This window comes from Petaurus breviceps, unplaced genomic scaffold (genome assembly GCF_028583685.1).
Source record: "Petaurus breviceps papuanus isolate PSGF00001 unplaced genomic scaffold, PetGlider_PUasm1.0 156, whole genome shotgun sequence".
NCBI classification, from domain to species: Eukaryota; Metazoa; Chordata; class Mammalia; order Diprotodontia; family Petauridae; genus Petaurus; species Petaurus breviceps.
This window is the reverse complement of record NW_027185720.1, coordinates 520634-544375: the sequence shown is the minus strand read 5'-3', so window position 1 is coordinate 544375 and position 23742 is coordinate 520634. Positions and strand designations below refer to the sequence as shown.

The following is a 23742-nucleotide window of genomic DNA, read 5'->3' as shown; positions in this document are numbered from 1 at the left end:
TTAAAGTAAATGGATGCAATTGGTAGATAATAAAACAGAACATCAAATTTTAGAGTTGAAAAGAAATTTTCGATATCACCACTGTCATGATAACTTAAAACTAGGCTGTCTTTTCATAATGTAGCATATTGTTTGTGTTCTCCAAATAACAGAATTTTACAGATGCTTCCAGGCATCCGATTAGACATGCATGACATTTTCAAATATGTGGTTTGTTTAGCACCTCTCAAAAGGGAGTGTCGAGTGGGTGAAGTGACAAATCGTCAGACACCGACAATTTTCCAAGAAAATGCGTATGGGCGACTTCCATTCCATTCAGGCAGCTCTAGGTGGAAGAAATGTATGAGTAAGAATAATTAATTCCTTAACTTGAATCAATAATAGAAAGAACATCATTTGTTATTCACATGAAGTCTTTAGATATAGCTTGTGGTTTATAAAGCAGTTGAAGAGGTAGCAATATCCTGGGGAGGGAAGAGGAGGGAAATGGAGAAGGCACGGGGATTAGAAAACACTTTTAGAAAATGAACAAAAACAATGTTGTTTGGCTCTGTGGGAAAAGCTTTGGAAAGTCAAATCAGTAGTGATCATCTTCATGCCAGACAAAAAAATATTTTTTTAGTTGTTATGAGTTTGGATAGTTGAAACCGAAAGTGCTATATAGTTCTCTTAAGACCAAAAAGCATGATGAGAACACTGGATGAATACTCAATAAATGCACATCGATGGGGGAAAAATGGCCTAGATGATTGTTGCTTTTGTATCTTATTGCCACATAATTTAGAGTGCTTAATGAAAGTTGTTTGTTGATGACAGAGCTTCTAAAATTCTAGGAAATGACCATGAGACAGAATGGCATGGTGGATGTATACTTGGAATCAAGATCGGGATTTGAATCCTGTCTCAGACACACAAGCAGTATAGCCCTGGGCCATTTAAATCTTCTGGACCAGTCTTCTCATCTGTAGAATATAGATAGTAATAGCATCTCCCTTACAAGGTTATTATGAAGATCACATTAGAGAATGTATATAAAATGTATATGTATAGAATGTATTTAAATGTATACATTAGAGAATGTATATAAAAATATATAAATTTTACTAACTCAAAAATGCTTGATAAATGTGAGTTGTTGTTGCTACTATTGTTTAGATCTAGGGCTGGAAGGGACCCCAGAAATCACCTAGACCAACACCCTCATTTTATGTGTGAGAAAAACTGAAACAGAAGGGGATTTCAGGGAAGACTTTCCCAACTTAACACATAGATTAAGGATGAGAGGCAGGATGTCAATATGGGTCTGCTTTCTCTAGAACCAGTGTTCTTTCCACTGACCATATTGCCTCCTTCCTAATAAGAATGATCAAAATCTATCTTTAAAAATTTACAGTTATCCAGAAGTCTAAAAGTGGCCTTCACTCTTTTCTTAATCTAAGAAAAAACATTTAGGGAACATATGTCTTACTCAGTTTCTAACTTGAAGTTCACAACACTGATCAGGTCACAAACTGTATGGCTAATTTTAACCAACCATCTTACAAATTATTTCAGTGCTCACAAAGGTGGCAAGCAGAGTATGGATGCATCAGTATACCTCAAACACTACTTTCATTTTTTCCATTTTTGGTGCAGACCTGTGATTTCCATGATCTGTGTGACCTGGAGCAAATTATTTATTCTCCCTGAGTCTCAGTTTCCTCATCTGTAAAATAAGGGAATTGGATTAGATGGTCTCTGAGGTCTCTTCTGGCTCTTGATCTATGATTGGTTGGTTTTATGATCAGTAGAGAAACTCCTTAAAGCATTACAGATAGGCAATTCACCTGGATCATTTAGCTATGGAGAATTGCCAAGGGCACTGAAAAGTTAAATGACCTATCCAGGGTCATATAAGCTGGATATCAGAGGCAGGTTTTAAATCAAGGTCTTCCTAACTCCAAGGCCAATCCCCCTACATTATGCTGGCTCTATCAAACATTTCTGACTTTTATATAGCTAAAGTAACTTCATGCCACAATATAACTACTATGGAAAAGATTTGGGTAACTACACATGTACAATCTATATCAAATTGCTTATCTTCCCAGTGGGGGTGGGTGAGGAGGGAAGAAGGGGGGGAAATCTGGAACTCAAAGTTTTAAAAACAAATGTTTAAAAATTGGGGTTTTTTTTTACATGCAATTTGGAAATAAGATAGATAGGTACTGTGGTATAGAAACCCATCTTGTACTAATAGAAATTTAGGGGGATGAAGGGAGAGGATATAAGAGAAAACAGATTGGGGGAAGGGGTATTCAATAGGCTTGCTATTTTGGGGTGTGGGTAGGGGAAAGATTGGGAGAGAAAAAAGTGTAACTCAAAATCTTGTGGAAATGAATGTTGAAAATTAAAAATAAATAAATAAAATAAAATAAATAAAAATTAAAAAAAATAAAAAACAAAATAACTTCATGTGAAATAGACTCATAGCATGATTTTGAAATCTATTGGACACATTTTGATCATTAAAAGCATTTTTATAATAATATAAGTAATATTTTCACACACTTCTTACTCAAGAGATTATCGTGTTATGAAAAGTTGTGATTTCTATTATTAGCTTCTTCCCATCTCTGCTTCTCCATTTCCCTTTTTCCTAGTATATACTTCTCTTGTTATAGGTTGATTTCCTTTCTTTACATTCTCTTACTATTTTTTCTTTCCCTTTTTCTTTACCAATCTCAGGCCAATTTACTTTTATTCCTTTCGTCAAACTCAAACAAAGTTCATAGAAAAGAAAAGCTCCCTTCTTTGCTCTATTATGGCTTCATTTCTGCATGACTTTTAAAATGATAAATTGTGTTTCCCTTGAAATGTGATTCAAACTGTATTAGATATAGACCAATCAGTCTCCTAAATTTGATTCCCTTTTTTTGATCCCAAATAAAAAGGCATACCCTCTACATTCATGCACGTTTGAGATGTTAAGTGGAGTGATGGAAGTTAAGGTGATTGAAGATGGGATTTAAGAGACTGAGGAAGAAATCTTTGTATTCCTAGTGCCTAGTACAGTGTCTGCAGGCACTTGGTTTTAAGTTGCTAAAATGCTATTTGATTGGTTGCTTGATTGATTAGCCAATTCCATGATAACCTTTAAGAACTTTAGTGGTTTAACTTCCCTGGACCTTGACTTTCTCATCTCGAAAGTGAGAAGGTTAGAAGTAGGTGGTTTCTAAGAGATCTTCTGATTTCAAATCTTCTGATCCTGCATACATTAGCAACTCATTGTGAGGCTTTGGGAAATTTAAAGAATCAGAATCTCAGAGTTGGAAAGAATTCCAGAGATCATTTATTCCTACCAATATATGAACAGGGTCCTGAACTCTGCGCCCCAGCACTAGCCTCCACGTGGAAAACTCCCAAGATGGAGCTCCTACTCTCTTGAGGCAGGTCAGTCCATCTGGGACAGCAATAATTGGAACTCAAGTCAAAAATTTATTAAGTACCTACTATGTCTGATGAAGCTTTACAAATAGCTAAGGAAAGAAAGAAAAGGAAAGGAGGAAGGGAAAGATACAACCAACTGAATGCAGAATTCTAGTGAATAACAAAGAGATAAGAAGGTTTTCTTAAAGGAGCAATGCAAAGAAATAGAAGAAAACAATAGAATGGGAAAGATAAGAGATCTCTTCAGTAAAACTGGAGATATCAAGGGAATGTTTCAGGCAAAAATAGGCATGATAAAAGATAACAATGGCAGGGATTTAACAGAAGTTAAATCATCTCTTGTAGATGAAAAAAAGAAGGTGGCAATAATATACAGAAGAACTATACAAGACACATTTTAACATCACTGATAACCATGATGATGGTGTGGAATCTCACAATCCTGGAGAGTGAAGTCAACTTCACTTAGCAAGCATTGCTAACTAAGGCTAGTAAAAGCGATGGAATTCCAGCTGAACTATTTAAAATTCTAAAGGATAACACTTTTAAAACTCTATGTAAAATATGCCAGCAAATTTGAAAAACTAAACAGTAACCACTGGATCATAAAAGGCCAGTTTATATCCCGATCCTAAAGAAAGGCAATGCCAGGGGTGGCTAGGTGATACAGTGAATAGAGCACTGGCCCTATAGTCAGGTGGACCGGAGTTCAAATGCAGGCTAAGACACTTAACACTTACTAGCTGTGTGACCTTGAGCAAGTCACTTAACAACAATTGCCCTCCAAAAAGCAAAAAAACCCAAAAAACCAAGAAAGGCAATGCCAAAGAATGTTAAAACTACCAAATAATTGCACTCATTTCACACACCAGCAAAGTTATTCTTAAGATTCTGAAAGCTAGACTTCAGCAATATGTGAATATTTAGAACTACCAGAAATACAGGCTGGTTTTCAAAGAAGCAAAGGAGCTAGAGACTAATTGCCAACATTTGCTGGATTGTGGACAAAGCAAGGGAGTTCAAGAACATATCTACTCCTGCTTCACTGACTACACTAAAGTCTTTGACTATGTAGATAACAACAAATTGTGGCAAGTCCTCAAAGAGATGGGAGTGCTAGATCATCTTACTTATCTCGTGAGAGACCTGTATGTGGGTCAAGAAGCCAAAGTTAGAACTGAACATGGAGCAACTGTTTAGTTCAAGATTGGGAAGGCAATACAACAAGGTTGTATATTGTCACCTTAATTATTTAATTGATATGCAGAGTATGAAATTCATGGAAAATGCCAGGTTGATAAATGAAAGTTAGAATTATGGTTGCCAGGAGAAATATCAACAATTTAAAATATACAGATGATACCAATCTAATGACAAAAAGTGAAGAAGAATTACGAAGTCTCTTAATGAGGACGAAACAGGAGAGTGTAAAAGCTGGCTTAAAGCTTAATATTAAACAACTAAGATCATTGTATCTGGTCACAGTGTTTCCTGACAAGTAGAGGGTGAAGAAATGGAAGCAGGGTCAGATTTTATTTTCTTGGGCTCAATGATCACTACAGAAGGTGACTGCAGCCATGGAATTAAAAGATGCTTGCTTCTTGGAAAGAAAACTATGGTCAATCTGCATGGTACACTAAAAAGTAGAGACATCACACTATCAACAAATATCCATATAGTAAAAGTTAAGGTTTTCCAGTAGTAATATGTAACTGTAAGAGTTGGACTATCAGGAAAGCTGTAGCAGAATCAACACTTTCAAACTATGGTGCTGGAGAAGACTTTGAATTTATCTCCCACTATTTTGAAATTAACTCTGATTATTCATTGGAAGAGGCATCTGGGTGTCACAGTGGATAGAGCACCATGCCTGGAATCAGGAAGAACTGAATTCAAATTTGGCCTAAGACACTTACTAGCTGTGTGGCCCTGGGCAAGTCACTTAGCCCTCTTTGCCTCAGTTTTCTGCAAAAAGAGTTGGAAATGACAAACCATTACAGTATCTTTCCCTAGAAAACTCCAAATGGGGTCACAAAGAGTTAGATATGACTGAAACAATTGAACAGTCGCCACAACAACAAATTCATTGGAAGGACAAATACTGAAGCTGAAGCTTAAATACTTTGACCTCATCATGAGAAGACAGGGCTCATTGGAAAAGATTCTGTTACTGGGAAAGATTGAAGGTAAAAGGAGAAGGGTGCTATAATAGAGTATTCCAGAATTTTGTCCATCATATCCTGTTCAAAAATTCTTGCTAAATCTTCACTGAAGTTAATATCTCCAATTCTTTTGACTACTCATGATAAGTGGTAATATTTAATTTCATTACCATTCTGGTACCTCCTCTATACATGATCTGGTTTCTCAGCATGCTTTCTAAAATATGGAACCAAAAATGTAATTTGTTCTGATCCCAGCAGTGTATATTGGGACTCCTCTCCCTTGTCCTGAACATTATGCTTTCATCAAATATTACCTAAAATCACACCAGGCCTTTTGGCTGCCATATTACACTGTTTATTCATATTGAGCACATAATCTATAAAAAAAAACACCAAGACCTTGTTGATATAAACTTTTGTTCCTGATCTCCCATATACCCCATATGTCCTTAAATCTCCCCAGTTCATTTACTTGCAGTGGTGACTTTTTTTTAGAAAATTCAAGTTTAGTACTTTAAATTTATCCTTATTGAATTTCATCTTATTAGAATTTGTCCTTTATTCTAGCATATTGAAGTTCTAATGGTGTCCTACATTATGCTAACTATGCCCTTCAGCCTTTTATGAACTTCATATTTTATACCCATCTTTCATCAAAATTATGGATAGAATTTTTGAACAGTATATGATGAAGGACAAAATTCTGGAATACTCTATTACAGCACCCTTTATATGTCAACATTGATTTATCATTGAGTACTCCTTGGGTGTGGACATCCAACCAGTCCTAAATATATCCAACTGTGCTATCACCTAGCTTACTAGTCCTTAACATTGGTCACAAGAAACTCTGACAAGTGACTTTGTTGAAATCTAGGTATGAAATGACAAAGGTATGCCCCTGATTTACCAATTGAGTAACTTTGTTTAAAAGAAAAAAGGCAATGTCAGTGTGATTACTCTTTTATGACCCCTTCTGTATCAATCCACACTGGCTTTCAATCATCACCATTGCCCTTCCTAAGTATTTACAAATAATTGCTTTTTAATCTGCCTTGGAATTTTGCCATAAATCTAAAAGAAGCTTTCTGGCCTGTAATTCGTTAATTTGGAGAGTCCATTATCATCCCTTTTGGGGATCAATGAAGACAGCATTTGTCTATTTCCACTCAAGAAGTACCACCCCTACCCTCTACTTTTTCTCTTTCAGACTTGGTTTCCTTTCCTATAAAATGACTGCAGAGGGGGTGGGGAAAGAAGAAGGCAAAATTCGATGCACTGAATTATTCTATTTGGGGGCAAACCTCTTGAAGGGATTCCATGAGTTTATTTGATATAATGATTGCTGGAGAGTTTATCTGGTTATTTATTAAAGGGTAACTCATAAACATCTTTATTCATTTCCCAAGTTTTCCTGTTCAGTTATTTCACAATGGAAGCTATTTGCTTTTGAAATGACTAGTGTACACATGCCAAAGAAAAAGTAATGAAAGAATTAACCTCTGTCCTCTAATAAAAGGAGTAGATGACTGATTACAAAATATGGGACAAAGTTTCTTTATCCAGTCATGTTTATAAGCTAGTTGAGAAGGATTTGGAGTAACTATATTTCTATAAAAATTAATATATGTGTATTTGCATAAAATGAACTATGAAATGCAATAGAGTTTGGATAGTTATTCCTCAGCTCCAGTATTTTTTAAATTTATTTTTTATTTTATTTTCTTCACTCTAATAGAAAAAGACCTAGGCAAATCTAATTATTATTCTTAGACCTGAACTCTACAATGCAATCGTTATTTATTACTAATTACTACAAGATGGGTTTCAAGGTTGGGATTAGGAATAACAGAAGAGGAAATATGATAAGCTATAGACTTGGAGATGGAAGGGCCTTAGAAACCATCAAGTTCAACTCCTTCATCTTTCAGATGAGGAAACTGAGACAGAGTTTGTGTGACTTGGCCATGGTAAAAAAAAAACAAAAAACCTAGCAAGTATATGATGGTAGATTTGAACTCCGTCTTCTTTTTCTCTCCTTTTTCTTTTTTCATTTTGGAGGGGGGAAGGCAGGGCAATTGGGGTTACGTGACTTGCCCAAGGTCACATGGCTAGTAAGAGTTAAGCGTCTGAAGCCAGATTTGAACTCAGGTCCTCCTGACTCCAAGGCCGGTGCTCTATTCACTGTACCACCTAGCCACCCCCAGAACCCATATCTTCTTAACTCCAAGTCTAGGACCCTACCCACTCTACAATGCCATAGATTAAAATCTCTCCTATGTCACTTACTAGCCACAGAGTCATTTAACCTCTTCATGTCACTGATGATTCTCTAGGACTTAAGTCATAAACTAATTTATATTTATGTTGGTGGAGGGAGAACCCAGGATGGGAGTTCCCTTTGCTGATGAAAACACAGATCCTTCATGTCCTTCTTTCCACATTCATCTATTACCTCTATTTAGAAGTTTCTCAAATCTGTTTCCCCACACACTTTCTCCATAGAGATATAGTCCCATATTTCCAACTAACTACCAGACAATCCCAGATGGGATGTCCGATTGTCAAACTCAACATGGCTAAAACTGAATTCATCTTATCCCAAAGACCTACTCATCTCCCTAACTTCCCTTTTACTTTTTAGCACACTGCCATCTTATCATTGATGAGGGTTCTTAAACTTTGAGTCACCTCTGACTATTCTCTCTACCTTACTAGTCACTTTCCATCAGTTAACAAATCCAGTTACCTAAACTCACAGAAAAACTACAGCTAAAAAGGACCCATTGTTGGTGTGTTGTTGAATCATTTTCAGTCATGTCTAACTGTCTGTGACCTCATTTGAAATTTATTGGCAAAGATAATGGAGTGGTTTGCCATTTCCTTCTCCAGCTCGTTTCACAGTTGAGGAAACTGAGGCCAACAGGATAAGTGACTTGCCCAGGTTCACATAATTGTAAGTGTCGGAGGTCACATTTGAACTCACAAAAATTAGCCTTCCTAACACCAGACCTGAATTCAGGTGCTCCTGACTCTAGGGTCAGCATTTTATCCATCTAGCATCCCCTAGAAGGGTCCCTAGAGATCATCCAATCTAACATTCCAGTAAGGTCCATTGAAATTAAATGATTTGCCTAAGATCACAGAGCAGGCAAGTTAGGACTCCAATTTGGGCCTTACTATTTCCCCACAGTACAGGCCTTTTATACCTCTTCAATAACATAATTCATATCTGTCTTCTTTCTAGTTCCTTCTGTAATTATCCTGCTTTAGGTCACCTTTCTTTTCACTTAGACCATTATAATAGCCCCCTAACAAGTCTTTCTGCCTCTAGTCCATTCCCTTTCCAATCCTAGCTGCCCAGATGATTGTACTAATTCATAGTTCTTTACATGGAATTCTCCTACTCAAAAACTTTTAGGGGCATCCCATTGCATGAATAAAGAATGCATTCTTTATTCTGCTATTCAAGTTTTCATATCACAGCTCCAACCTATCTTTCCAACTTTAGCTTCAATTTATTGCCTTTATTTTCTAGCATATTTTTGTCTTGTCTCCTCCCAACTCTATACCTTTGTTAATATCACCCCCACCCCTGACCCCTTGCCCACTCATTCGTTAATCAGACATTTATTGTCTCTTCTGTGCAAGGCATTGTGCTAGATAATGAAGAAATAATGATTTTTAAAATGATGCTGTGTGTCCTCAAGGAACTTACATTCCACTGACGGATACAATTTGTACATAGATTTGTATGACACAAGGTCAGCCATAGTGGGATGAAAAAGAATAATCTAGACAAAGTGATCTAAGAAAGTTTGAATGAGAAAGAACACGATCAGCTTTAGGTCTTCCTTTAGGACCTATGACAGGTGCTACCACTTTGATGAATTACCCTCTTTAACATCCTCCTACTCTCCAATTTGGGGATCTTAGCATTTTACCCGAACTACTTTTCAATTATTATATTTATTATATCACATCACATCATATCATATCACATTCTCTCTTGTATTCAAAATGCTCAAATGCATTTGTGATGTCGTTGATTTAGGTGGCTTCTCCAACGATACACATCTGATGCACCAGTTTCTTCCCATACTGTAAGACTGTTTCCCATGTTCTTCCAGAAGGTTTCCCCAGGGGATCCACTCAATGTCATGAGATCCTTCCTTGTTTTCTATCAATAGTGGGGGGGGGGAATTCAGTCTGTTACTGCAATCATACTAAAAGAATGGCAAAATCTGCTAAAGCTTGTCTTTGAGAACTCAGGGTCACCTTCACTTGCTATTGGCCTAGGATCTGATGGGGGTCTTCTTATAGCATAACTACTTGTTTATACATCTTTCCCCTCTATTGTGTTAAAAGTTCTTTGAGAGTAGGACTCGAATGAATCCTGTTTATTTTTACCTTTCTAGGACAGTGCCTTACACATAGTAAGCTTCATAAATGTTTGTTGACTTGAATCATTGTTGAACAAAAGTATTTGTTTTGTTACTCAGGAAAATGGCTTGTTTGCTTCAAAAAAACATTCTGGCCTATTTTAATAAAAGTTGTAGGAATATAATTTAGTTTTTCACTCAGCTGGAATAAGTCTCCTGCAGATGAATCATCCAATTCGTATTGTTCTAATGTTTTTGTGCAGTAGGGACAAAGCACTTTGAGTGGGTTACTGGAAGATGGAGGCAAACAGTATTTTAAAATTCCACTGCTTGGGTGCTTTTCAGCTTGAGAGTTTTCATCTTTGATGTTTTTAATTCTATCGTTTAAAAACAAAATTCCTAAGTATTTGAAGATTATTACAGCAGGAAGATTGTCTTTTGACTTAGGACAGGCTGTTCCCTCCATTTTCTGGTCTTTTAATATTTGACCAGGAAACTAGAGATGATGGTTACAAACATATCTTTCATTTAGATTTCTCATATTATTAATTCACCATATCTTTGTAGCTTTAACTTCAATTTATCTCATTTATTTTCTAGCATAGTCTTGTCTCTAAAGGTTTCTCTTTAGAGGTATATGCTTTTCCATTTAAAAAACTCAACAATTCAAGCAAAGTTTGTTAAATCATAATTCATTTCTTCACTGATCCTTTCATAAATTCCAATTCATCAATTAGTCAATATTCATGCAAAGAATTGTGCTATGTGCCTAAGAAGATGCAAAGGTCTCCAGGTAGGGAATAAAGTGAGATGGAGAGGGCCTGCTGATCTATGATGGGAAAAGGACTTTCAATGCTTCCAATTTCCAAGACCAGTAAAATCACAGGTGCAGAAAAAAATCATTTAAAATATTTTTAAGAATTTGCTCATTTTCTATTTTTATACATGCCTAAGATCACAATTTTCAAAAACTCCTTAGATATCTTGCGCTCCAACCCCCTCATTTTTTAGATGTAGAACTTAAAGGAAAAGGGAAGTGACAAACCCAAGGTCATCCAGTCAACAAAGAAGCACAACAAACCCTTAAAACCAAGTCCCCTCTGCCCAAAGCCAGGAATCTTTCCATTATATTTTACTGCTTCTTACTACTCTCATATGAGATACACTTCCTTCATATATTTTGTGGGAGTTTTCTTCCTTGTTTCTTTTTTATCCACTAAAAAATAGTGAAATATATTGATGTTATAAAAAATAAGCCCAGTTTAATTCCAGAAATCCTTTTTTTTTCAAAACACATTCTTGTGGATGTTTAATTAACATTTTGTTTGTACAGTAAATAATATTACAGATATCCTTTTGGGAGACATTCATACTAGCAATTGAGAAAACAATACAAAAAACTTTTCTTCATTTAAACAAATGAATCTCATTTTGCTTTATCTTTTGATGCAGAATAAGTCAGGGAAATGATGAATATGGTTTTTTTTTCTGTTTCTATAATTTTTCTTTTCATCGGTGGGAGAACAATTGCTATTCTCTTTTTCTCTCTTTACAGGTTCTTTACAGATTAAAAGAAAAAATTCAGCTTTCTCTGAGACAAGACAAAGAGAAAAACCAAGAGATCCACCTATCCCCCATCCCACTACAGGCCACCCAATCTGACGCAAAGACGGTCAACAGTATGGTCCAGCCTGAGCACACCCCTAAAGTGGTGAATGTCATAGTGGATCCCCAAGGCCGATGCACTCCTGAGATCAAACCTGCTCTTTCTTCCAGTCCATCGCCTTTCAAGATGAAGCCTGTGGGACTTCAGGAGAGGTAAGGAAGCGCTTCTAAACCTACTTTCAAATTTATTCACAACCTGACTCCCACAAGTGCTGATGAATTGGACCTACTTGATTGATAAAGTCTATTCATTTCACTCAGGAATGTTCGTAGCAGTAGCAAGACATTCAGAAATAATAGTTCTTGTTACCAGAGAGGCAGATCTTAAGACTGGGATCATTGAGCTGTTTAATCACATGTGATTCTGCTGAATTATCAAAGCATAAAACATCATGGGTACTGATCTCTTGTATGATCAAGAGAAAATCAGGTCTTTCAGACATCACACTTAAGGTAGGAATTAAAATGTTACACTATGTTCCATTTCTGTCTCCTTTGCAATGGGAATGAACAGGGTGGTCTCTGGGAATATTGACATTCTTATTCTTACTGGCTCATCTGTCTTCACAAATTATTTATAAAGATGTACCATGATTTAAAACTTCATGGTGAATTCCAGTGATCACATTGTCCAATTTCTCCAATGAAGTCGATTGTAATCTCTGTCTCAGTAGGAGGTTTCAAAAGTTGTGACTCTAACCCAACAAAATTTGACACCTTCTGGTCAGTCTCGTGGTGATGAATATCTTTGAGTTTTGCTGTTGCTGTGGGCCACAAGCTGGCGAGACCTGTTAGCCAGCCCTCAGTCCTGTTCCCACAACACTAAATGGGTTGATTGCAAGAACACTGTGGTGTAGACCTAGGATCATTGAGGTTGTTATTGCCCCAAGGTGGACTGATCTGGGTCCTAGTGATGGGTCATTTGCACAAGAGGAGTATAAAAGTGGTTTTTGAGGTTTAAATCAGGAGTTCTGAGACCCCTTGCTAACTGCTTTTTTGGTCTTTGTGCTGCCAGGTTTTATTGCTTTTAATTTTCTGAAGTACCTTTAAATTCCTTGTGAATTGTTTCTACCTAAGGATACTGGAAATTTTTTTAAAAAATGAACCTTTATTTATGTAGGCCCAGTGTACCACATACAGGGTAGTGATCACCACAACTTGCCTCAGTCTGACATTATAGTTCAATCATTGGGCCTGTCCTCAAAACCTTTCTAGCTTGAACTTTACTGACACAGTCTTGGACAATGCAGGATAAAATCCTTCCCTTTACACAAAGGAGTTGTTGTAGGATTTCAGTAAATAGAATGATCCTTTCATGGTGATTAATTCATGATTAAATTTAGGTAAAAATAATTTTGAATAGCAATGCATCTTGTATAAAGTCAGAAATGTGAGGGTCACTGAGAGTTCCCAAAGTAGATTTTCCTGTTCAAGAAACTAGGGGCATTTAGAATAGGGAAGAGAAGGCTTAGTAAGCAGAGGAATAGAGAATCAGGGCATGATTGCTTTCCTCAGATATATGAATAGCTATCATAATGAAGAGGGAAAAGACATTCTCCACAGGACAAATCTGTAACTAATGGTCTAAGGTAGAAAGAAAATGATTCCAGTGCAAGATAAGGATGAATTTACCAAAAGGTATATAAAGAAATAACTCTTTCCTTTACAGTATACAAATAACTTATATTGCAGAGTTACCTGCAGAGTTATCCACCCCAAAAATATGAGCTACTTGAGGGCAGGGACTGCCTTTTACCCTTTTTGGTATTCGCAGCAGCTAGCACTGTACCTAGCATATAGTAAATACTTAATAAATGCTTGTTGACTGACTAAATGAGTTGCCAAACAATTAGAACTATTGAAAAATTAGCTAAGATGCTGCAGGAAATAGTGAACTTCCCATCACTGGAAAGATTTAGAAAGAAACTAGAGGACCACTTCCTGGGGATGACACAGCAAGGATCCTCACTTCAGGGCTTGCACCAGATGATCTCTGTGGTCCCTTTCAACTCCATGATTGTATAATTTTTCTAGCTTGGTTTTCCCAGATCTCCATTTTCCATCATTGTTCTCTTTGCCTTAGGTTTTGAGATCAAGTACATAATTCATAGAGCAGATGTTCACTACAGAAACTAAGCCTCATTTGTATCTCCTCCAATCCCTAGAGCATAAATAGCACTTATTCAAACACTCTATCAAATGATATGATATGCAAGCACATATCCAGAAAATGTGGTTTAGGACCTTGAGAAAGACAGAAGATAAATTTGGTCATCCAAAATCTTGTTTTGGTCTACAAGCATTACCAATAGGCAGTGTTATGCAAAAGTAAAAGGAATATAGCTTTCTGTCATAATAACAGAGGCAGCCTATGGCTCAATGGATGGATAACTGGGTCTGGAGTCAGGAAGATCTGAATTCAAATCCAGTCTTAGACATTTACTAGCTGTGTGACCCTGGGCAAGTCATTTAACCACTGGCTGCTCAACAAAATGGATCTACTGGAGAGGGATACGGCAGGTCATTCTGGTATCTTTGCCAAGAAAACTCCAAATGGGGTCAGGAAGGATCGAACAAGACTGAAACAACAAAATGACATCTACAATAATAGCTAGCATTTGTATGGCACTTTAAAGTTTACACAGCATTTTACAATTATTATTTCATTTCAGCCTTGCAATAACTCTGGGAGGTGGGTGCTTTCATTATCCCCATTTTACAGATAGGGAAAATGAGACAGAGGTTAAGTGACTTGCCCAGGGTCACACAGCTATGATTAAATTCTCGCCAATTAATTTACTCTTTTGTTTAGGATTTGTTCTGCCATTCTTTCACTTGAATGCTTAAAACTTCTCTTTACTCATATGCCTGATAGAGAAGATAGAACTTTCTCTGTCACCATTATTGAGAGTCAAGATCTCGGTTCTAGTCCCTGCTGTACCACTTATTAGCTATACGACTTTTGGAAGCCATTTGGACTCTATGAATCTCAGTTTTCTAATCTATAAAATGAAAGAATTATGCCAAATCATCTCTACTGTACATTCTAGTCCTTCTGTACCCTAACATATTTATTAATATATTGCTTGTTTTCCTGAAAGAGGATGTGTAGGGAAAGAAAACAATATGATATAAGGCATTGAGAGCTGGACTTGGACATGGGTTTACATCGTGCCTCATATCTCTCTCTCTCTGTCTCTGTCTCTCTCTCCCTCTCTGCCTCTGTCTCTCCTCCTTTCTCTCCCTCTCTCCCTCCCTCCCCCTCCCCCTCTCTGTCTCTCTCTGTCTCTCTCTGTCTCTCTCTGTCTCTCTCTCTCTCTCTCTCTCTCTCTGTCTCTCTCTCTGTCTCTCTCTGTCTCTCTGTCTGTCTGTCTCTCTCTCTGTTTATCTTCCTCCTCCTCTCTTCTCCTCTCTTTCCTTTTCTTTTTTCTCTCTCTCTCTATTAATTAATTAATATATATCAATTGCATGATAGTGGGCAGGCTGTTTAACTTCTTAGGGTCTCAGGTTACTCATCTCTATAATGTGGATAATAATAGCACCTCCTTTGTTTTAAGGATCAAATCATCTAATATACATAAAGTGCTTTACACACCTTAAAGCACTATATAAATAAGAGATTGAGGAGACAGACCTGTGATCTTATTGATATAGGGAAGTTCCTGGAAGTTATATAGGAGTGAGTTTATTTTTGTTTTTTTTTATTTATTTTTAGTTTTCAACATTAATTTCCACAAGATTTTGAGTTACAAATTTTTGTCCTTGTCTTCCCCCCACCCCCACCCCAAAATAGCAAGCCCACCGAATACCCCTTCCCCCAATCTGTTCTCTCTTATGTCCTCCGCCTTCACCTCTCTAACTTTCTAGTAGGGCAAGATGGGTTTCTATACCCCAATGCCTGTATGTCTTATTTGCAAGTTGCACATAAAAACATAAACAAACATGTTTTTTAACATTTGTTTTTAAAACTTTGAGTTCCAGAGTCTTTCCCTTTTTCCCTCCTCACCCACACCCACTGAGAAGACAAGCAATTCAACATAGGTTGTACATGTGTAGTTACGTAAAACATTTCCATAGTAGTTATATTGTGAAAGACTACGTTTCCCTCCATCCTATGCTGCCCCTCACTTATTCTATTTTCTCCTTTGACCCTGTCCCTTTTCAAAAGTGTTTGCTTCTAACTACCCTCTCTCCCAATCTGCCCTCCCTTCTATCATCCCCACTCTTATCCCCTTCCCCCCTGCTTTCCTATAGGGTAAGATACCCCACTGAATGTGCATGTTATTCCCTCCTTAAACCAAATTAAATGAGAGTAATTTTGACCCATTCCCTTTCATCTTCCTGCTCTTTCCTTCTATTGTAACAGCATTCTCTTGACTATTTTATATGAGTTAATTTACCCTAATCTATCTCCCCCTTTCTCCTTCTTCTACTATATTCCTCTCTTACCTCTTAATTTTATCTTTTAGATGCCAGCCCTTCATATTCAATTCATCCTGTGCCCTCTGTTTATGTATACAGTACACACATATGCACACACTCACATAAGTATTTTTACACACATATAACTTTCTATACATATGTATATATAGATATATACATATATATTCCCTTCAACTATCCTTATACTGAGAATAGTCTCATGAGATATCATTATTGTTTTTCCATGTAGGAATATAAATAGTTCAACTTCAATAAATTTCTTATGATTTCTGTTTCCTGTTTACCTTCTCATGCTTCTTGTCTTTGAAAGTCAAATTTTCTGTTCAGGTCTGGTTTACTCATCAAGAATGCTTGAAAATCCTCTATTTCATTGAATGACCATATTTTCTCCTGAAATGTTATGCTCAGTTTTGCCGGGTAGGTGATTCTTGTTTTTTGTCCTAACTCCTTTGACCTCTGGAATATCATATTCCAAGCCCTTTTATCCCTTAATGTAGAAGCTACTAGGTCTTGTGTTATCCTGATTGTGTTTCCACAGTACTCAAATTGTTTCTTCCTGACTGCTTGCAGTATTTTTTCCTTGATCTGGGAACTCTAGAATTTGACTATAATATTCCTAGGAGTTTTCTTTTTGGGATCTTTTTTAAGAGGCCATCAGTGAATTCTTTCAATTTCTATTTTGCCCTCTGGTTCTAGAATATCAGGGCAATTTAGCTTGATAATTTCTTCGAAGATGGTGTCCAGGCTCTTTTTTTGATCGTGACTTTCAAGTAGTCCAATAATTTTTAAATTTTCTCTCCTGGATCTGTTTTCCAGGTCAGTGGTTTTTCCATTGAGATATTTCACATTGCTTTCCATTTTTTCATTTGTTTGGATCTGTTTTATAGTATCTTGATTTCTCATTAAGTCGTTAGCTTCCAGGTGCTCCAATCTAATTTTGAAGGAGTTATTCTCTCCAGTGAGTCTTTGAAATTCCTTTTCCAATAGGCAAATTTGGCTTTTTAAGGCATTCTTCTCCTCATTGGCTTTTTGGGCCTCTTTTGCTATTTGGGTTAGTCTATTTTTAAGGTGTTATTTTCTTCAGTATTTTTTGGGGTCTCCTTTAGTAGGCTGTTGACTTGCTTTTCATGATTTTCTTGCATCATTCTTATATCTCTTCCAAGTTTTTCCTCCACTTTTTGTACTTGATTTTAAAAATCCTTCTTGAGTTCCTCCATGGTCTGTGACCAATTTATATTTTTCTTGGAAGCTTTTGATGCAGGAGTTGTGACTTCATTGCCCTCCTCCAGTTCCATGCTTTGATTCTTTTTGTCCCCAAAAAAAGGATTCTGTGGTCTGATTGCACTTCCTCTGCTTGCTCATATTGCCAGCCAATTACTTGGCTTTTGAGCTCTTTGCCATGGTAGAACTCTGCTTCTAGAACAGAGAGAGCTTTGTCTCTATTCACTGGGGTTTTCACAGCTGCCAGAGCTATTAGGAGGGCACCCTCTCTGCAGTGACCACAAGCTCTGGCACACTAGCCACACACCCCAAGACCACCATCAACACCACTATCAAGATCCATGCAGGTTAAAGCAAAAGCAATTATCATCTGAATGATCATTTGGTCCCCTACATTCTGCAGACCAGAAGCTGTTGAAGCAGCCATACAGCAGGGCTGCACAGCCACTGTGCCTCCTCTGCTTCTCGGCCCAGGGGGCAGAAGCCAGACCACACTCTTCAGTCCTCCCCCCCATTCCAACAGAGTTCCACACTGACCTTTTACTTTGTCTTTGGTGTTTATGGATTGAGGAGTCTGGAAACCACTGTAGCTGCTGGTGATTCTCTCTCTTAAAGTCTGCTCTGGCTGCAGCTGGTTGGGGCCACCCTGGGTCTGGGCCCTTGCAGCTCATGGGAGACTGTACTCAGCTCCCATCCTGGTGGGATAGACCCTTCCTGTTGGCCTGCCAGGCTGCCTTCAGTGGGAGATTTGTTTCTGTCTGTTTCTTTGTGGGTTCCGTAGCTTTAAAATTTGTTTAGAGCCAATTTTTTTGCTTTTTTTGGAGGGCAACTGGGGTTAAGTGACTTGCCCAAGGTCACATGGCTAATTTTTGTGTTAAGTGTCTGAGGCTGGATTTGAACTCAGGTCCTCCTGACTCCAGGGCTAGTGCTCTATTCACTGTGCCACCTAGCCACCCCTAGAATCAATTTTTTTACAAGTATTGGAGGTGGTGGGAGCAGGAGCTGATGTCAAGTTTGTGTTTGACTCAGTCATCTTGTATGAGTGAGTTTATGCTCACTCAAGAAGTGAGTATAAACTCACTCAAGCAATGTAGATTGGCACTTCATCTGTCACCATCTTAGGGAGTTGTCTGGGTCATGTTTGCACAACTAGTGTGTGTCAGAGACAGAAGCAGAACACAGGTCTTCTTGATTGCTAAGCTGGCCCTCACCATTATGCTACACAGCCTCTTATGGTATTTCATTTTTACTCTTATTGTTGCTCAAGTTTATTTTATTTGTAAGTTTCAAATATCATAGTGTTAAAGATCCATTTCAGGGGTGGGCAGCCTGTAGCCTCAAGGCCACATGTGGCCCTTTAGGTCCTTAAGTATGGTCCTTTGAAGTTTAGATTCAAAGAAGTACACTTGATGACCTAGAGGGCCCCATGTGGCTTGAGGCTTCAGGTTCCCCACCCTGATCCATTTCATAATTAAAATTAATATTTGTTTTTTGGAGCCAGTAAGGATGATATCTTATTTCATCTTTCTATTCCATTGTAGTATCTGGCATAGTGCCTTATGTCAATGAAAAATGAATCAATGAATGAATGAATGACATTATGAGTGAAACTTGGATTTGTTTCCAATGAATAAAGAAGATAAATGTAAAGAAATGCCTTACTAGATCAATTCTCTCCTACTATTCAACTTTCATTACCATATCCCCTGCCATAAACAGAAGCAGGGTGGCCTTGAGATGGAGTGGTGAATGGTAGCAAGTATGGTATGGGATGTGAGGATCTCTAAAAGTCCAGAAAACTTCCCTAAGAGTATTAATCCATAAAACTCATTTGCTACTTGTATAATCTTGCAATGTCAAATTTTACAGTTAAGCTTCTCTTGTTCCTTGTAGTAAAGTTACTATCCTCTTTTGAGGGCATAAAAGTTTGTTTCCCTTAAACTTCCTACGAAATTATAAAGGTGGCATCAGGAGTCAATTCCCCCAGAAAATTATGGTTGTGTTATATGGTTTTTTCCTATTTTATCAAGAGAACTTAGTACATTACTAAGAGGCAAGACAAGCTGTTATAAAGAAAATTCAGCAATAAAATTTTCCCAATTGGGAAAGAAAGGGCCAAAAAAGGGAGCAAATGGGTTAATGTTTCAAATGTGAAGTGAATAATTTGCTGTCAGGGTCTTAAAAAAAATCCAACAAAACCAGTCAGGGCATGATTCTGTTTCCATTTTACAATCAAGTTAATCTGTTAGTCATCAAAAATGCTTTCCTTTCTTCCTCCTAGATCTCTTTCCTATCCATTCCCAGCCTTCCATTCTTATTACCCCCACCACCATCATCACTGTTTACAAAAATGGAAGATACTAGCGTCTTTCTGTTTAGGTGATCTTTAAGGGAATAGAAGAATCCTTAATAAAAGGCTATGTTTGCATTATTTTCTTGTTACTTAAAATTTTTCTCTTAAAAGAAAAGAAGGAACAAGGATATTAAGGGAAAATTTCTGGCAGACAGTTATGGGGGCCATTATAATAAAAGCCAGTGGTTCCCTCTTTAGTTCAGTATCAAATAGAAAAATCCTTTGTTTGACACATAAAAGTCTTCACAACCTGGCCCTTTTTACATTCATAGTCTTCTTATGCTTGACTTCCCTCCAATTACTCTGTAACCCAGCCATTCTGGTCAAGGAAAAGCCCTTGCTCTAAGAAATTAAATTCCATCTGCCATCTCTGTGTCTTACATGGACCGACCGATCCTAGAATGATCTGCATCCTCAAACTCCATCTCCAAAAATCTCTGGCTTCTTTGAAGACTCTACTAAAATTCTAAGTGATACAGGAGGCCTTTCACTAGCACCTCCAGCTGTTAGACCCTTCCTCACTAACGTTTCTTTCCATCTGCCCTACATATACCTATTCCCATGTTGTCTCCACTATTATAATGTAAGTTCCTTAAGGACATTGACTGTTTTTACCATTCTGTGTTTCCTCTACTCTTAGCACACAGTGATTGAAACATGTCATTGTTCAGTCATTTCAATTGTGTCCAACTCTTTGGGGTTCTCTTGACAAAGACACTGGAGTGCTTTGCCATTTCCTTCTCCAATTCACTTAACAGATGAGGAAACTGAGGCAAACCAAGGTAAATGAATTCCCCAGGGTCACACAGCTACTTAGTGCCTGAGGCTGGATTTGAACTCAGGTCTTTCTGACTTCCAGGCCAGAGCCATCTAGCTGCCCTGCCTGACACATTATAGGCGCTTAATAAATTTATGTTAATAAACTGGATTGATTTCTTGACTGTTTTGCAAAATCTATGAGGAGGAAGGATTAACAACCCATACAAGTTTCCTGGTGGTAGCAGCTAGACCCCTACATGTTCTTGAGGGTTCTTCACAGCAAAAGTAAGACCGTAGGTTTACAGCTGAAAGGGACCTTTGAAGTCACCTAACTCAACTCTTACAAGTAAGTAAAAAAAATGAGAACCAGGGAGATCAAGTAATTTCCCCTATGTCACTCAAGGTATTCAACAAAAGAGACAGGATTTGAACAAGGGGTTAGTACTACACATTAGGTAGTGTTTCTACTAAAGCACACTGCCCCCAGGTAACAAATAGCCTCTGATTTTCCTTCCCTCTGTCATACTATAGCATACTTTCGTTTCACTTTCCGGTTGTGGTGGAAAGCTATGGTACACATTGCAAGTATGTAAACTTCAGGTATTTAAAAATACAACAACCAGACTGAACTTCCCAGACTTTCTAGGGAAAGAGTCTGGGATAAGAGAAGGATTAAAACAGAAGTCCTTGCCAAGAAAATGTCATATAGACTGGCATGCAAGTTCAAAGTCCCAATTTAACATGGCTTACTCCCAGAATACTAGAAGGCAGACATCTGTTCCCTGCTCCCCCTTGTGGAGAGTTATAGTATTGGTCTATAGTTTTCTGATTAATAACATTTAGGTTCTCCAAGATTTACATGAATGAATGTAACTCTTCAGCTAGGTGAATAGATAAGGGAAACAGAAGATATGAAATGCATACAAATGAATGAAGGTGGGAAAAATAGTTCCTTATTTCAAAAGAGAAACAAACCATTTATGTGAAAATCTGGACCACCGAGATAGAATCGTAGATTTGGAGTGAATGAATGAATGAGAAAGCTTTTATTAAATGCTTGCTGTGTTCCAAGAATTGTACTAAGTGCTAGGATTCCAAATACAAAGTAAGACATTTCCTGCTTTCAAAAATATCATCATCATCATCAATATAATAAAAGACTAGCTAGTCTTTAGATAGCTCTTTATGGGTTTTCAAAGTATTGTCTCATTTGGTCTTCACAGAAACATTGTGAGGCAGCTGTTTGAGGCTGATAGAGGTTATGAGGCAATTATGAAGTCTGAAGCAAGATATGAACTCAGAAAGGGCAGCTAAGTGGTTCAGTGGACAGAGCACTCGTCCTAGAGTCAGGAGGACCTGAGTTCAAATCCATCTTCTGACATTGATTGTCTAGTAGTGCGACCCCTGGGCAAGTCACTAAACCCTGTTTGTCTCAGTTTCCTCATATGTAAAATGAGTTGGAGAAGGGAATTGCAAATTTCTTCAGTATCTGGTCCAAGAAAACCCCAAACGTCATATGGAGAGTCAGACTTTGACAGAAACAACTGACCAACAACAATAAAAGATGAATTTAGATCTTCCTGAATCCAGATCCAGTCTTCAATCAGACTTCAACTGAATTCAAGTGGATTCAACCACTTAGCTTCCACCTGAAAAAGGATAGTGAACAGAGACGGGTGTCAAAAGGATGGTGAGTGGAATAATAAGACCAGAAGCAAAGATAGTGTTATTTGAAAGCAGTTCGCTGAGCTACAGGTAGAAGGGACATATGTACTGGGAGGCAGGGTAGTGACATGACCTCAGGACAGGAGTTCTGGCTCCCTGGAGGTCTGGTTTGGAGAGTGGAGCCACAGTGGCACAGTGGATGATGGATGGGATGAGGAAGCCTGTTCTCCGGATCGTGGAATGGACCTGGGGTATTTTGGAGTCAGATTGTACTGGAAAGTCAATCATTAAATTTCAACATGAGCATTTATATCTCAGAAAATGGCAAAGCTTGATTTATTTTTTTTCTCTATTGCTGAGACAAGAAAATGATGAAGAAAATGTTGGTGTTGGAAATTAAACTTAAAAGTGTGTCCTGCATGCATTTCACCCCCACCCAACTCTACCAGCACAGCCGAGAATGGACCTTAGCAGACATCTAATTTCTTCATTCTACATATGAGAAAAGCAAGGTCCAGAGTGATCCTTTGTTCAGCCCAAGGTCACTCATTTCCAAAAATGTACGTCTGTTCATTTTGGGTTCAGCATCTCCTTGTCAGAGGGTGGGTAACATACCTCATTACTAGTCCTTTGAAAGCATAGTTAGTAGTTGAATTGGTCAGAATCCTTAAATCTTTCAAAATTGTTTTTTTTTACAAGATTGTTTTCATTATATGAATTATTTCCCTCAATTCTGCTTATTTACTTACCACAGCCACTCACTGGATTTCTTGATCACTATTGGGTCTGGTGTTATTTTTAGATTTTTTCTGGAATGAATATGTGGGAACTGGGTTGCCTGCTTCTGTTCAAGCAGCCATCTGGGCCAGAAGCCTAGAGTTACATTTTTGGACACAGAAAGTGTGTGGATTTGTTTTACTTGATCATAATTATTTGTTACAAGAGCATAAAAAAAGACTTCTACTGAAAAAGAGAAATTTTAAACTATAAGGAAAAAAAGCTATCTTATGTCAACTGGACTTGGATCATACTGGATGATTCTGGTTTGTGTCTTTGTGAAAGTCAACTAGTCGTTATATATAGGCTACACAGACTTTGGCAACAAGGAGGAGGTGGGGAGTGGGGTGGTTGGGAAGAGTGATGGAGAGTAGATGGTGGGAGGTAGAGCAGAAGGAGGAAAGGGACATTGGAGTAGAGGTTCCAGGAAGAAAAAGATTTTGTTGTAGTATTTTAATCCTTATTATTTTATTACTGTTCTATCTTTTCATAAAATATTTAAAGGTATGACCTCAGAGGGGGAGAAAGAGAAAATACAACCAACCATCTCATGAATAGCAAACATCATTTTGATTTTTCTGAAGCTGTCTTTATATCTTATCTCAAGTTGTCTGATAGTAGCAATAGGCTAATTTTTAATTTTTTAATAGATACCATTTGTAAGGGTTCTGAAGAGTTGGAAAAAAAATCTAGAAAGGGGTCTTCTTTTTTCTTACAAAGCTAAAATTCCACTAAGAGGAAGGATAGAAAAAAATCTGGAGGCAGGGTTTTCAAAATCTGTTGAATAACAAATGGCAAGCCCATGGTGTGAAATGTGGTGGTAAGAAGAAATGAAATGGAACAGAGAGACAGACACAGAGACAGAGAAAGAGAGAGAGAGAGA

The 23742-nt window shown here is 37.6% G+C and overlaps 1 protein-coding gene across 1 annotated transcript in view; it reads left to right on the top strand.

Moving 5' to 3' along the window:
* Window positions 1-23742, top strand: part of PTPRR (protein tyrosine phosphatase receptor type R) — a 380321-nt gene that overhangs the window by 204682 nt on the left and 151897 nt on the right. The window contains exon 6 of the mRNA XM_069081929.1: window positions 11532-11794. Within this exon, the coding sequence (XP_068938030.1) occupies window positions 11532-11794 (263 nt within the window). The remainder of the gene's footprint in view (window positions 1-11531; window positions 11795-23742) is intronic.